Source organism: Pongo pygmaeus, chromosome 14 (assembly GCF_028885625.2).
Source record: "Pongo pygmaeus isolate AG05252 chromosome 14, NHGRI_mPonPyg2-v2.0_pri, whole genome shotgun sequence".
Taxonomy (NCBI): Eukaryota; Metazoa; Chordata; class Mammalia; order Primates; family Hominidae; genus Pongo; species Pongo pygmaeus.
In genome coordinates, this window is record NC_072387.2 from 111,801,482 (window position 1) to 111,817,065 (window position 15,584).

Below are 15,584 nucleotides of genomic sequence, written 5' to 3' on the forward strand. Positions count from 1 at the left end.
TCAGGAGTCAGGTGGATTCCAGGAACATGGTGGAGTGAGCAGAAAACAAGGTCTCCCTTTCTCTTCTTGTGATGGGTTTTCTTCATTTCCTTCCTTTTTCATCCTCCCATCCTCTCTCCTTTCTCTTCTTTTCTCTTTTCTTTCCACAATGCTGCCAAAGCATCTAACTACTGCTGTTCTATTATCTTCTTTCCTTTATATTTATTTTTTTTCCTCTTCTTTTTCTTAGGCTCTCAGTATGTTTTTCACTATCCACTCCAATGTCTTTCTTTATATTCCATAAAATGTCACTGGAATCTGGACAGTATCACAGTAATTTATTTCTGTTATCTAGCTTCAACCTAACAAATAAAAAAATTGGATATTCCATAATTTCTGTTGTCCAAAAGATGATTTATAACTAGTTAAATGCAGTTTACTAGCTGTATTTGTTTCTCAAATTCTTTTTCTTTCCAGTTAGTGACCCTAAGTAGATAATGGCATTCTTGGACATAACCAATTACATTCTGTGCATCAATATTCAATGTCATGGGAATTACACGAATGCTGGATGTTGAAATTAGCATTAGGGGGAAAATTAGCTGAAGTATCACACTTGCTTTATTATTACTATAAATTATCTTGGCCAAGATATCAAGAAAGGATAATAGCCATTTCGACCTGATAGATATATCCAACTGAACTGTAATGTGAAAGAAGTCACAGAAAAGCTTGATTAAAAAAAGAAATATTGTTAAAGGATAACAAGTAAAGCTTTAAAGTATGTGCACATGTTAAAACTGTTATTTAACATTTTATTAATATAAACAGAAACACTCATAATCATGGGATAAATGTATATATAATTTGAGCAGAATGCATAATTTCAATGAAACATACAAATACATATGAGAATTATATATGTGTGTATATGTGTATATATATCCCCAAAAAGTGTTAGATATTGTTTGTGCAGAAAAACATGCATAGTGTCATAGATTGTTGTAATAATTGGAGACATTAATAATCATCTCAAGTTTAATATACTTTTTATGACAAAGAAACCAACCTGTTCAGAGAGATGAAGAATGAAAGATAAAGAATAAAAGAATTTCCATTTTTAAAGGGGCACCTGTACTTGGTATAGCTTTGCCTCAGTGCTCCCAGGGAGAATGAAAGGATCTTCCCCAGGATGAGCAACCAAATGCTGCCAAGGCCCTTGGTCTGCCTGCAATGGATGTTGATGGCCACTGATGGCCACTAGAGCTCAGTTTATTTGATTAAGCAGATGCACTGCCTGGTAGCAAACAACAACAACAAAACAAATAAACATAAAACCCGGGGGAGGAGGAATAGGAAGCCCTGCCAATGACTGAGTAAATAGCGAACATTTTTTATGAGAATAGGCATGTAAAGGTGTTACTCAGAGACAGGACAGGTGCCAGGGATGGGCAATGAATTCACGCAATACTCCATGAGTGTGTACTTACAGGTGAGGGACATGTATGTCTTTGGGTGTGTAACTCTTAGGGAAGAATAGAAAGACTCTGAAGGATGATAGGTACCACACTGACAAAACACAGCAATTGTATTTCTATACCCTAAACTTAAGCAATGAAGAGAGGAATAAATGTCAAGAGGAAAATAACATTGTTCCACCTTGTTTTGCTAGAATTACAGATCCTGCAAAAAGATGAACAGTTCATGGAAACATGAGGTGGGTTGCTCAGACGCTTTTATGCCTTGGTGCCCTTGGAAAGCTAAGGACAGACAGAAACACAGCTCAGGACACATCAATAAGAGAAGCCTGCTGGCACAGAGGAGGGCAGGCAAAACCACCTTTGCAGAAGAGGTTCACTTGAAAATGCTCCTGAAAGATATGATATCAGAACACTACCTTTTGTAGGGAGGATAAGAGTTTGATGACCTTGAAAATGCTTATTGAGGAATACATAGCATTTATCTTCCTTTCCTTATTAAAGAGCATTTCATATATACATATTTATCCTATATTGATAGGTAGGAGAGATGATGCCAGCCCACAGAGGTGACCAGTCCCTATTCCAGAAGTTCTGGGTTGTTGCATAAGTGAAGAAGTATGCCGGTCTGCTTTCAAACTTCTGTAAACTTCAGCTTAGTGGTAGAAAAGTTAGAAAATCCAAATATTTAGTTTCAGTGCCTGAGTAGTCCATTTACTGATTTTCACCAACTCTGTTACCATCACCTTGGTCTAATGTTATCACCATCTCCCCCAGATACCATTGCAGCAATGCTTGTTGTGTTATTGTCCACAGTTGAAATAGTAACTTTAGAATAACCAGCAGAAGTGAGGGAGGGTGACCCTTACAAACTGTTGATTCTTGGGCCTCCCATTAGACCCACTGAACTAAAATATCTAGATGGTGATCCAAGGAATCTGTACTTTTCTTGGCTTTCCAGGAGATTCGCATGAGCCCTAATATTTGCAAAACATGGTAACCGTGAATTTTCCTGGTTTATTTTTAAAATCAACATGAAAAGGGATTCTCTTTCTGTCCACTTATACAATCTGATTAACAGACTCAGATGAGATGCTAATTTCAGGAGAACACTGGCAATTATGACCATGAAGATGCCTGCATCTAGAACATGGAAGCATTGATGGCACCAGGAGGAAAATAATATTCTCATAAATGCCAGCCTGTGATAAAATACCAATAATTAATCTTTATGCATTTTATGTAAAATTACCTTATCATTCAGAAAAATCAATCATACTAAAACCAGAATTCTAAACCCCACAATTAACTTGAAGGATTCAAGAGAAATCCTATAATCTGACAGATGAGGGGACAGACTAGGAGAGATTAGGAAGTTTTAACACAGGTATTGGTTGTCAGATCCAGGACCCAGGTGTTCTGAATAAAGCCCAGAGATTTACTCATTGTATCATCAGTCTCTTTTCCATCCTTCTTTTTCTCCTCCATCTTTCTTATGCCAGAAACATATTCTCACTTCAACTATCCTTTATCCCTGCCCTGATGATGAATGACATTTTCCTTTCATTACCAGTTTTTCCTTATTGTTTACAATTTACATTCCAAACCTTGGCTTTCTACGGAGGATTTTCTTAGTCTTTCGAAGTCACAGGTTTGGAAAACAAACAAGCAAACAAAAAAACTTGACTGCTTCTCTCAGCACTAGAAATAGTGATAAGTGGTTAAAGTACATTTTTGTTCATAAACGTCATTTTAAACTGTCTAATTTTTTGGCAGAATTATTACTCTGCCAGTTTCTATTCTGTGTCCTTGTAGCCCACACTGTACCTTCAATCAAATGGCTTGTATCTGACATTAAATCTCTTGTAGCACAATATCAAGTACCATATTGCAATCATTAGGACCACAAAAGAAATAACTATCGTCATATTGAAGAAAAGATTCCCCAGAGAACAGGCGCCTTTAGCATTGGAAATGGGAACTTACATCTCAGTCAAGTACCTTTTTTCTGTCTCCAGAAGGTGGAATTATCTGACACATTAAATATCTTATTTGGATAGCAAAGGACTATGAAAGTTACTTCCTGAAATAAAAATAGAGGAAGATACACCTCAAGTCAAATCACCGTTGTGATATTCTTTTACCAGAATTCAACTTAGATGACCTGAGTATTTTATTGACTACTTCTAAACCTATGGATCTTCAAAAACATCAATTCCATATTAGACACTAGTTTACACTGCACAAAAATTAAATTAACTTTTTAAAAAATTAGCATAAGCTTAAAATGGATGACTTCATTTCTCAGATTTAAATCTCCATTAACTTCTTTCTTTAAATCTGAGCTTGACTGGAGTTGTCATTTTTTCAAAAATTTACTCATCTTAGTTCAAAACTTCTTAGTTGGGTTAACAACATTTGTCACGGCTTTTAAAACTTAAAGCTTAAATGTTAAATGTAATAAATATAAAAAAATTTAATACCCATTATATAATATCAAACTTTTTCTCGACAAATTTTCTATTATTTTAATTTTAACTCAAAAATCTTTAAAGGAAACAGATTATGTTTGAAATTATACTTCTCAATAATTGCACTGAAATACAGTTTATTTCCTAGGTAACAATTCCCTAAAGTTTTTCATTACATCATAATGTGTTTATAACTTCTTGTTAGAAAAGGTGTCAGACCATATTATGAAAAAATGTCTGGCACATAAAAGCAGTAATAATAAAACAGTTAAAAATGTAAGCTAATGAGTCATACTAACTATGCTCCAATCTTTCCTATCTACCACCTGAGTGACTTTGGGCAGATTCTTAAACTCTCTGTATATCAGTGTCCTTATTTTAATAATATTTGGTTATAAAAGGTTATTGGGATAATTAAACGAGCTAACACAGGTAAAGTGCTTAGAACAGCACTAGGCAGAGTGGATTGTACAAATATCATCACTATTGTTATTGTATAGGTATAGCTATTATTATTTTTAGGATAATAATTGCTATATTGTGCTCTATATTACTATTTTAGTAGGCTCTCAGTAACAAATTATGGAATAAATACTTGAAGATAATTATTTGTACTGAAATATTTGAAGTTCAAATGTTTTTTGCATTGAAATAAACAGAGCAGTTTAATTAGGAGGTACTAATATAGATTCATAATCGCTTTTGGTTTTTATCTAAGTCCTCTTTCCAAAGACGGCTAAGGCGTACAGGGGCCTGGCCTAGGCAGAGGAGATCTCTTAGGGTAGGGGATGAGTGAACAGTGTCTCTTACCAGACTTTGGGTTCAGAACAAAGGATGGGAAGAGGAGAAAACCAACGTCTGTAAGTTAGAGAATAAAGCCACCAAAGGGGAGGCCTGGAAGCCAAGCAACTGGAGAATCAGAAGGAAGGAGAGGAGAGAACAACACACCCAGTAATAAGCCTGAAATTGTTCCTGGGACTCACCCTGGGCAAATGCTATTGCACGCAGTGACCCTCATGAGATCTGATTTCTGCATGCAGAAACCGTATTTAAAATGCAGGGGACTGGACTTGGCAGTTAACACACTTCTTGTTTCTATTCCTACTGCTTAGCCTGCACCAAGCATAATCAATACTTTTATTTTAGGCTAAGACACATACTCAAAATGATATACCCTACCTTTAAAAAAGAATGGCATACATTTACAACCACATGACAAAAAATAAATAAATAAAAAGCAACTCTCTCAGCAGCACAAAGATAAAACAAACATTTCAATTTCCCTGTCATCAACATATGTATCAGAGTACAGCAATGTGATACAATTATTAACAGAAAGATAGAACTAGAAGCTACAGTAGACACTGCATCTAATGATGTTTAGGCCCCTAAAATATTACTTGGGAAGAAGATAAAGAAACAAAAATAACAGAGCAAATTCCAAATCAACAAGATTGAGTTGTATCTGAAAATAAAGCATCTCTAGAAAGTGATCCTTTTTGTATTTAATTTTTTCTAAAGGGAGCATAGGGAATTCTAGCTTGATCTTGCTGGCAACATGCTGCATATTCATCTTGTGCTAGAGAACACAATTTGCATAATGTGGGACCCAGTTCTCTGTGTGGGAACACCCTTCAGGGAACTCAGAATAAGAAGAGCCAGCAGTTTTGAGCTCACCATGAAGGGAATCCACAGCTCAGACTTCATTTCCCTGTGATAGGATTTCCCAAATTGACTGAATAGAAAAAAGCACCTTTAAGTCTTTACTGCTTAAACCTGTGGCAGAAATGAATTCTAACTACATTATATGCATGAATACAGCATATCTGAGTGCAAATTAGTTGTAAATAGAAAATATTTCAGAAGAGGCCATATGGCTGGAAAAGTGCTCAGCTTCCAATAAATATTACCACAAAACACAGAGGCTTGCAAGAAATACACATTTCAATATTATAAGTAGTTATTTTTTCAGTAAAATACCCACACAATTTGAATTCTTACTTTAGAGAACACTCTCCTTTTACTTTTCTCTTTTTTTAGAATTCATATTGTTTCTTTTAAAAAAATTATAAGAAACCCTCTAAGATAAGTGCATTTCTAACTAGAAATACAAAAGATTAGATTCACGTGTATACTAGGTTATTTTTTAAAATATGGCAAAAGCACTATTTAAGACATAGTATTACACTTCCTTTAGATAAACTCATATTACTAAACACCGGTGAATAATAAATAAACAGCTTCTAAGCATTCTCACAAAGATCAAATACTAAGGCAAAAACTGGCAGAAACAACAGACACAGAACTTTCTTTTTGTTGTTGCTGCCATTGTTATTTTACATGCATTGAACGAACGGCCGAGATCTTTGGCGTCTTACTTACTGATGGGTAGAGGTAACCTTCTCCATTCATGGCTATATACAACCCTGTTTTCACTCCCTGGATGGCAACAACACGTAGTCCCACTGGTATGAGGTTGAAGAGCGCTGTGAAGATAAACATTGTCTACCATGAATGGCAGGAAGAAGCAGGGCATAGTGCGATTTTTTCTTTCTGATTTATTTTGTTTAAGAAACATCATCTTTGCCGATACTTTCTGAGAAATTCCAATTAAATAACTTTTATTTCGCTTTATAAGTAAGACGTTTCTGCTGTGGGTAAAACGAGTACTTCAGCTTCAACCTTTAAATGTTAGCAGTCTTGCTGACAGCATTCTGAAGAACTGATGCGACAATAAACAGAATCAAGCCTGTAATCATGCCTCTAGAAACATTGTCTCTGACACCATTAGATACCAAAAGAAATCAACTGTGAAGTCTCTCAAAGAGCAGAATTTTAAAAGTCCACAGAAGGTGTGATTTGTCATTGCAATGAGGTCAGGCCAGAAGTTAAACAGGTGATTCCAAAACTAAACGACTGTGGTAGAACCAATATGATATGCCAGCAAAGCCAGGAAAAGATGTGCACCTGCCAAGGAGCTAAATTTAGAAAGAACTAATCAAAACTGAATGGCATGCAAATGTCAGAGAGACTACTCATTTATGTTTCCATGTTTTGTTTCTTCTCTGTTGATAAAACGTTAAAAGCATTTTATATATTTTTGCGTAGTGCAGATAGCAACGTTATAACATTAAAAAAACTTAATATCCCTTTAATGTATTTCCATGGCAGTGTTACATGTTGAATGTTTAGTAGGTTTTCTAGCATCAGTCTTAGAGATAACTGCTTGATGATTTTGGAAATTTTATTATAGATACATTTGTAAGAGAACTATTAATTATTTACAGTGAGGTTATCTGCTGCTACTCAAGTCCTTCTTAACTAAGTCTAATTCTAAGCAGGACAGAACAGGAAATGAAAGTACTAAAATAGTGATGTAAACATGTAAGTACAATATCCAAACTCAGGCTCTCAACTGTATTGCACAAAACCAAGTCATTTGAAAAATGTGGGCAATTTGGACTTCATTCCAAGGGTCTAAGTAGTACATAATTAAAAACAAACTTTACAAATTGTGTTACATTTAATTCTCAGGGACATGTTTCTTCCTAATAGGTTGAAGAAAATTACACCCTCTCTTCTGATTATTATATGCTGCTGTTTTCAAGATCCCAAGATGTCTGTGTTACACAAATATAAAAGGAAAACTTCAGGCCAGAGCCATGAGTATTATCCCTGGAAAAATACTCAGGGGCATCTATGGTTAGTTGGATATTAGTTTCACTATGTAAACTAATATCAGATTTTCTACTATAGGATTTTAGGGGATTATGTTATTCTTATGAAAGAATTAGTTTTTTTCCTCATTCCCATTATTTAATATTAAATATAGATGTGGAGTTGTTGAGTACAGCTACCTGTGCCATTTGGCAACTCTCAGTATTCCTTCTTGGTGGGAGATGGCTATATTCCCTCTTGTTTAGAACACCTGAACTGTACCATCTCCCCTTACATCTTGAAAGAATGGGCACCAGAGAATAATTCCTGATTTATACACAAAATTTTGGAGGGAAAACCATAACCATATGACTGTCCACGCAAGGTACACTAACCTAATCAATTCAAACTTAATTGTTCTAACTTTCCTCTTCTAACTTTCACACACTCAGAATGATATTTGTAGGTGCCACATATTTTATATAGGCCAGGTAGTATAATTTTAGAAAACAAATAGATCATGAATTCACCAAAATGATGTGGTTATGGGAAACAGAAAAATTATATAAGATAGTTTAAAATGATCATACTGAAAAAATACTAGTGTTTTTCTCTTGTGTTTTGGCTGGGGCCTGAATTATAAAATACAAGGTATTGGCCGGGCATGGTAGCTCACTTCTGTAATCCCAGCACTTTGGGAAGCTGAGGCGGGTGGATCACCTGAGGTCAGGAGTTCGAGACCAGCCTGACCAACATGGTGAAACCTCGTCTCTACTAAAAATACAAAATTAGCCAGGCGTGGTGGGGCATGCCTGTAATCCCAGCTACTCAGGAGGCTGAGGCAGGAGAATTGCTTGAACCTGGGAGGTGGAGGTTGCAGTGAGCCTAGATCACAGCACTGCACTTTAGCCTGGGCAATGAGCAAAACTCCATCTCAAAAATAAATAAATAAATAAATAAATAAATAAATAAATAAAACAAGGTATTATAATTCACAGAATGATAGTGGAAAGTGAATGCTTATGTACACTAAAATGTGGAGAACCATTCAGAGCTGGCCATGATGGAACTGGTACTAGTTAAAACCACAGATACCCACATTAATTGAGATATAATTTTATTTCTCCACTCTGTTTCTTACATAATTATAAGGCAATGTCACAAAGCCTAGGGGAGTAAGAATAATGAAGATGTTTTCGTGACTTTGTTCATTCATGGAACATTCTAGTTCTTCATATAACACTGATTTTCAACTCTGGCCACACATTAAAACTAGCTGTGTTCATAACATAGAATGGCCAGACTCAACCCCATACCTACTAAACCACAATCTTTGGAAACGGGTTTAGGACATGAGGAATTTTTTTGAAAAGCTCCTCAAATGACCCTAATATACAACTAAGGTGAGAACTGCCATCCTAAATCCTGTGGGGTGGTGGCCACTGAGTGATCGAAATATTTTACACATCAAGTTACCAGGTTGAGCATTTCTAAGGTGAGAGGGACTTTTGAGGTTTTAACATTGCCATAGTTAATAGTGTATTGATATCTGTAGAGTCCTATTCTGCTTGTAGTAGCTATTGTCTGTCAGTAGGAACAATGAAGTTTAAGAGCACAGAAAAAATCCATAGCATCCCCAAAAGCAAACTGGGGGAAAAGAAAACTCACCCACTAATAAAGTACCGCAGTTCATGGGGATGTTGACATTTAGAATAATTTTAAATGAGAGTGGTAATGAGGTTACCTAGGTGCTCACTTCCTTTTGTGAAAGATCTTTCCATTATTATGGTAGTCAATAATAAGCAGTCGACTTGCTACAGTATTTTCTCCACCAGAACAATTTACCCATCATCCATGATTTTTGTGCTACTTTTCCTTCCCAGAGATCTACAGATATTAGACTGGAAACCCTTGGAGAACAGGGGCACCAACATTTGCCTACCAGTGAGTCTTTTTTCCCTCTTCTTAATTCATCTGAAATTTTTAACAAAGGCAGTTTAGCAGGATGGTTCTGTCTTTTTTTCATTCTAAATATCCATATTTAGTGTGGGAAATGTATTGAACTCAAATCATGAAGATACGAAAGTTCAAGTCCTCAATTTTGTTATTTAGTGATTTTACAGTGCTATCTGGGTGAGTTTTAGGGGTTTTTTAAATTATTTTTCCTAGTTATGGATAACTAACCTATGGTTTGTATTCAGCGAGTCATAAAAAATGGAAACATGTTTATGAATGATTATTCATAATGTTTACGTTCAGTATGTTTATGAATGATTATTCATAAACATGTTTCCATTTTTTATAACTCCCTGAATACAAACCATGGGTTAGTTATTCATAACTAGGAAACTATATGATTATTACATCACCTCCGTCCTCACAACAAAAGAGCTGTACTCTAAGTAGGACCTGACAGCCTTTCTAAAGCACATCCCTATTTTTAAAGAATTTTTCAGTGCTTACATTTTTCATAAGATTCATGAGACTATTGAAATGAACCATAGAAAAGAGAATGTCTTCAAATTCATCCCAAGAAACACCGTTTTGCAATTCACATAGGCCAGAGGACATAAAAATGAAGTTAATTAGTAATTTCCATTACTTTTATAAATCTGCTACGATTCTGCCAATTGTATTAAATTTTATAGTCATATAATTTGTAGAACCTTTTGAAGAGGGAACGTTGATTTTACCCACTGTTTTTATTTATTTCTTTGGAAATGTTGAAATAGTAATAAAACTAAACTAACTGGCTTACAGTGTACTTGAAATGCAATATAATGTCTCAGAAAAGCTGTGGACCAGAACTTTGCATAGGAATTTGAGCCCCTCGAGTGTGGGCATTATGATTTTCTTCTGATTTCCTTTTACAAAGGGGATCCTGTTTCATCTTTCTTCTCAGGACTATGTCTCACTAGCATTTAGAGTGTCAGAAGAAATTTCAAGATTCGTTCTGAGTTTTTGCTCCTTCTACTGCAGATACAGAAGAAAAAAAAACATACATTTACAGAACAGAAGGTGGAGTGTTTTTTAGTATCTCCGTTTTCCAGTTTAGGCTTTAAAATTATTCAGATAACCAGACCTGTATGTGTGCACATAATGAATCCGCACTTCCATATTTAGAAAGTGCTTATTCAATTCTGAAGCAGTATGCTTTTAAAAGGCAATGTCTAATAGACACTTCTCAAAATAATATTGATTCCTATCATTAAAGGTAACCAATTTGGTTGGCTCTACAAAAATTACACGAAGAAAAAGTGCTAGAGAAAAAACACATAAAACCTTTGTTTGAGTGAAGTTATTTTTCAAGTAGTCCAATAAAGCAATATGTTTATGAAGCTATGCTGTATGTCCTGTCTTGAAAACTTTTGTCATAAAATGGATGGCATCAGTCTTTAGTCTGATGAATCTTTCAGAGTGTCATAGCTCACCTAGCGATCAGAGTTATGGGAAACTAGTTATCACGTTCTAACCCTCCCAGCCAAACAAAATCAGAGAACATTGAAGACATCAGAAATTATGAATCCCTAAACTTTGTGACCTACATAACAGTAACACATAAGAGAAAGGAAATGGTTTTTGTCAACAAATGGGTAAGGAGTTAAAGGGGAAAAGAAACTGAGCAGAGATACATGTATTAGCCTGAACCGTAAGAAACTGACATCTTTTGTTGGTCAAAGATCGTCAAGTACCAATAATCTCTGAAAGTCCAAACTAATAACAAAAGTTGCAAAAGTAAATGTTTGGCATAAAACGCCTCCTCTTTCTTCAGTAGCTGAATTGCTTTACCTTCTCTTTTCCTATACCAAAAAGGAAATAAAGTAAAAATAAGCCAATAAACAAACATAAAAGGGAAAAATATAAAAATAAAAAAGAGTGATATGAGACACAAAGAGAGTAAAGAGATTAGAAACTGACAAGGAGGACAATGTAGATAAACACAATAATTAAAAAGGAATTGAAGAAAAAATAAAAAGTGAAGCAACACACAAAATATAAAAAGCGAACACAATGGCTGGAAAAATAATGATATTTCACATGGCAAAACCACATGTAAAAATAACCTATTTTGCATCACTAACTACTGTCAGAATCAGTGTTACTGGCAATTTGATCACCAGAATTTAAAAAAGGAAGTGCTGAATTTTAAATTGAGCTGATAAAAATAAATAAAAATAAGAAAGGAAGTGCCTTCTGATTTGATTATGTGTATTATTCAAATCCTCACTTCTTTTCATGGAATGATGTTTATATGTGAAGAATAAGAGATACACTAATGAAAAAATTCATATCTATTTTTGATCCACCAATAATGTTTCTTATGATTAAATATTTCTAATATAAATAGTTTTGCTTTTCACTAGCTCCCCCAAACAGTAAAAAGTGTGCTTATTTTGGAACTAATATGCTAAATTAAAAATGAATCAGATGCCAATATAAACAGAAAATGGGAGAGCAAAACACAGACAGTTGAGTAAGGAGAGGCACCAGACGGAGAAATGTTATACATAAAGAAATAGGAAAAAGAACACAGACATTAATACAGTGGAAGATGTGTAGCTTTTTAATTAAAAATGATAACAGATGCAATTCTGTAAAGTATTTCTGTAAAGTAATTCTGTAAAGTAATGAATTTCAAAGCACACAACCTTCATGTTTTTTCTATAAGAAAGATTTTTTTTGTTAAATGCAAAGAATTTTAAATTATATTTCTATTATGTAAAAAAAAAACAAACAAAACTATTCCTTGTAGCTTTTGAGTTTCCACAGGGATAGTTAAGAACCTCAGAGCCTGATAAAATAATACATCCAAAGAAAACATGTAATTAATTTTTACCTAAATATACTAGTGTACTTACTTAACTCTTACAATAATAAGATTAAAAGTAACAGTAATTTTCTGGGTATGATAACTGTCTGAATAAAAAACAAAAATAGTAACATAATCATCTTTAAACCATAGGTTTCTTTGGTTGCTCCATTAATGTTTTCATCCACGTAGTTTAAATAAAATTGTAAATGGCATCCTAGTGTGTAACATTTGTAAAGATGAACCAACATGACCAAACATTTGCAAATGAATATTAAAAAGTCATTTAAGTAGCAGTGTATCTTCTACCAACTGTGTAACTGGTGGCCTGAGGTTGTCACTTACTGGAATTAGTGCTGTCATCCTTGGTTCCATCGAGAGCGCCATCGGGGTGCATTTGCAAGTAGTAGCCTTGCCTGCAATATAACCTGGTCACTATACCCTTGAGCTGGGGATCTGAAAGGCAAACATAGTTATCATAAGCCTCACAATGTGTCACCATAGTTTCCTTTATCTTTTCTGTTTCTCTTTCTTTTTTCAGAAGAGGACATTTTATACAAGTAGCATATTTTATTTTGTATCTCAGATTCTTCTGTGTTTTATCAAACCTGCAGTATTCTATTTATAGAAGGTAAAGGAAATGCAATAGTAAGCCACAGAAACAGGCTGTTTTATAAAATTAGTATATGCATATTTAAATCATTAATTAAAACTATTAAACTAATTAAGCTGTCAGTTTAATTATTAGTTTAAACTATAAACAAATTAATATAACCAATATTATCATTCATGATGGCAGGACAAGAATTTTGCAAACTGGTGACTCTCAGAAGTTTTATTAAAGGGTTTTTTAATGGAGTTCTCCTTTTACTTAAGTTGACAAGTATTCCCCAAATTAAAAACAAACGAAACAAAAAATACCATATTTTAAAAACATTCATACTAACATTTGATACATATTCTTAGGAAAAGCCCCAATTTGGAGAACACCCTCGGATGTTCAAAGGGTCATTGTTACTTCCATGGAAGTATCTGTGCTACTTAGACATATTCACAGGAAAATGGAAAACTCTACTTGTGAGCTCAGGGGAAATACAGCAAACCCACGCATATGAGGTCAGCTCTGAGGCAATCAAATAGAGAAATTAGACAAATTAAACATATAAACTCATTAACTTGTATAACTAAAAAGGACAGTCAAGTTATACAATATGAAATCTGATTCTTTGTCAACGGGCATTGAGATAGAGGGCAGTGGAAGTTTATTTAAACAAAAAGGGAAATCATGCGGTAATAGATCCTCGTTTGATGATTCACGAAAAGACATCCACTCTAGTAATCCAGTGCTTCACAAAGAGTCAGTTGTACCTTTGAAAACAAATATTTGCATGTGGTTTTGCAAAAGCCATCCCCATCTCAGGGAGAGATTGAATGTGGGACATCATAATCTTCACCATGGCAACTGGCATCTCTCCGCAACAGCTGAATGGGCCATGCTACTGCAATCCACTGTCAAAACAGTCGGACGTTACTGAGTAATGAAACCTGGCACCTTGTAATCAATAGAAAAATTGTGGTCTTGCAAATAGGTGAAGACATAAAAAATTTTTTGAGAGCTATACTTAAGCTCTTTATTAGTCCTGAAGAAATTACAAAGAATTTCAATATCTATTTCTATGCACATCATTTAAAATTGATCATTTGAGACATGACTCCATTGTACATAGATTTGCTTCATAGATGGTATAATATTGGAAAAATCCTTTTGGAAAATAATGCATGAACAGCAGAGCGTCACAACATCAGTGTGACTAGCCATATTAGAATATGAAAGCTTTTAAAAGAGTAGGATTTTAAAAATAAATATCTAAGTGATTACTGGATTGTGTTACATATGTTCCTTATTCTGTAGTATATAACTTCTCAAATCACATAATTCTAAGATATGCACTAGTGGAAAAAAAAATACTATTGTGCCTTAGTCTGCCCATCACCTGGAAGACTTGACTAGGCTAAGTACTAAAGACTTCTTCCTTAGTTTTGCTGTATTTTATTTATGCTCTTCACTGAAAATACGTAGCATGGAAAAGAAGAGAACAAAAGCAAAAAGAGTAAAAAATGTGAATAAGAGAATTTTTTATTATTCTCTTGTCAAGAAAAAAATAATGAGAATATTAGTGATTGACAAGTCTCTGTAAAACTTTTATGTTCTGACATCACTTATTCCTAAGCAATCTCCTATTTGAGCTACTATGTCTTCTGGAGTTGAATTAACTAGATCAGGCAAGGCAGTGAGAAGCCACCTACCCACCCACTCACACGCGCCCTCATGCTTACACAGAGAGACCCCTTTGGGATTATGCCTCATTTTGGGTGAGGGAGCACAAATAAAATGTAAAATTATGTTTTTCTCCTTTAATTTCAAGAAAATACAACCAAATTGATTTTTTTTAAAAAGTGAGAACGAAATTGATTTTGATTCATCTGGTTGCATATTGTTTGATGTTTTTCCTTTCTAGAAATCATAACGCCATTGATTTTATTCTTCTCAGGTGCCAGGCACTGTTAGAAGCACATTCTATTATTAACTCATTGGATCCTGACCATTACCTCACTTAATAGAAGCCCACTTGGAGGACGAAGAAATCGAGACACAGAGCAATTAAGTAGTAATAATGTGACAAAGGGCACATAACCAGTAGGTTAACAGCTGGAATCTGATCACTCGGCTCTGGACCCTGCCCACTTAATTGCTACCTGATGCAGCCTCTACAAGTGGAATAATTGAACTAAAATGTCTTCAACACTAAAAATAAAATGCAAATCAATCTGTTTAAGAAACCAAAACCAACTTGTATTTTGAAGATTAATTGCCACTGTGTCTAAACCCAAATCCTGCTAGCCAGAGCTGAATTTGTGATTACAAAGCAGTAACACAAAGGTTGGAAAGGATCAAAGATCTTGAAAAACCTCTTCTCGGATCCATCCCACTTTTCCATTGGCCACATTTCCAATACCTCTCTGCTCCATTAAAACCTTACCAAAATTGCTAGTTCAGTACCATAAGTTTAAAATAAATGGGTTGCTCAATTCCTTTTGATGCATCTTCAGTGTCTCTTGCTCTTTTTCTTTTTTTCTATTCTCACTGCCAGCCCCTCATTACCTCTCTTAGGTGGTCTTCCCACCTGC

At 34.7% G+C, this 15,584-nt stretch overlaps 1 protein-coding gene across 4 annotated transcripts in view; it reads right to left on the reverse strand.

The window, feature by feature from the left end:
- Nucleotides 1-15,584, reverse strand: part of FGF14 (fibroblast growth factor 14) — a 683,612-nt gene that overhangs the window by 149,121 nt on the left and 518,907 nt on the right. For all 4 annotated transcript variants that reach the window (XM_054445791.2, XM_054445794.2, XM_063651088.1 and 1 more), the window contains 2 exons: nt 12,741-12,851; nt 6,311-6,414 (listed from right to left, as the gene is read on the reverse strand). In XM_054445791.2, the coding sequence (XP_054301766.1) occupies nt 6,311-6,414; nt 12,741-12,851 (215 nt within the window). The remainder of the gene's footprint in view (nt 1-6,310; nt 6,415-12,740; nt 12,852-15,584) is intronic.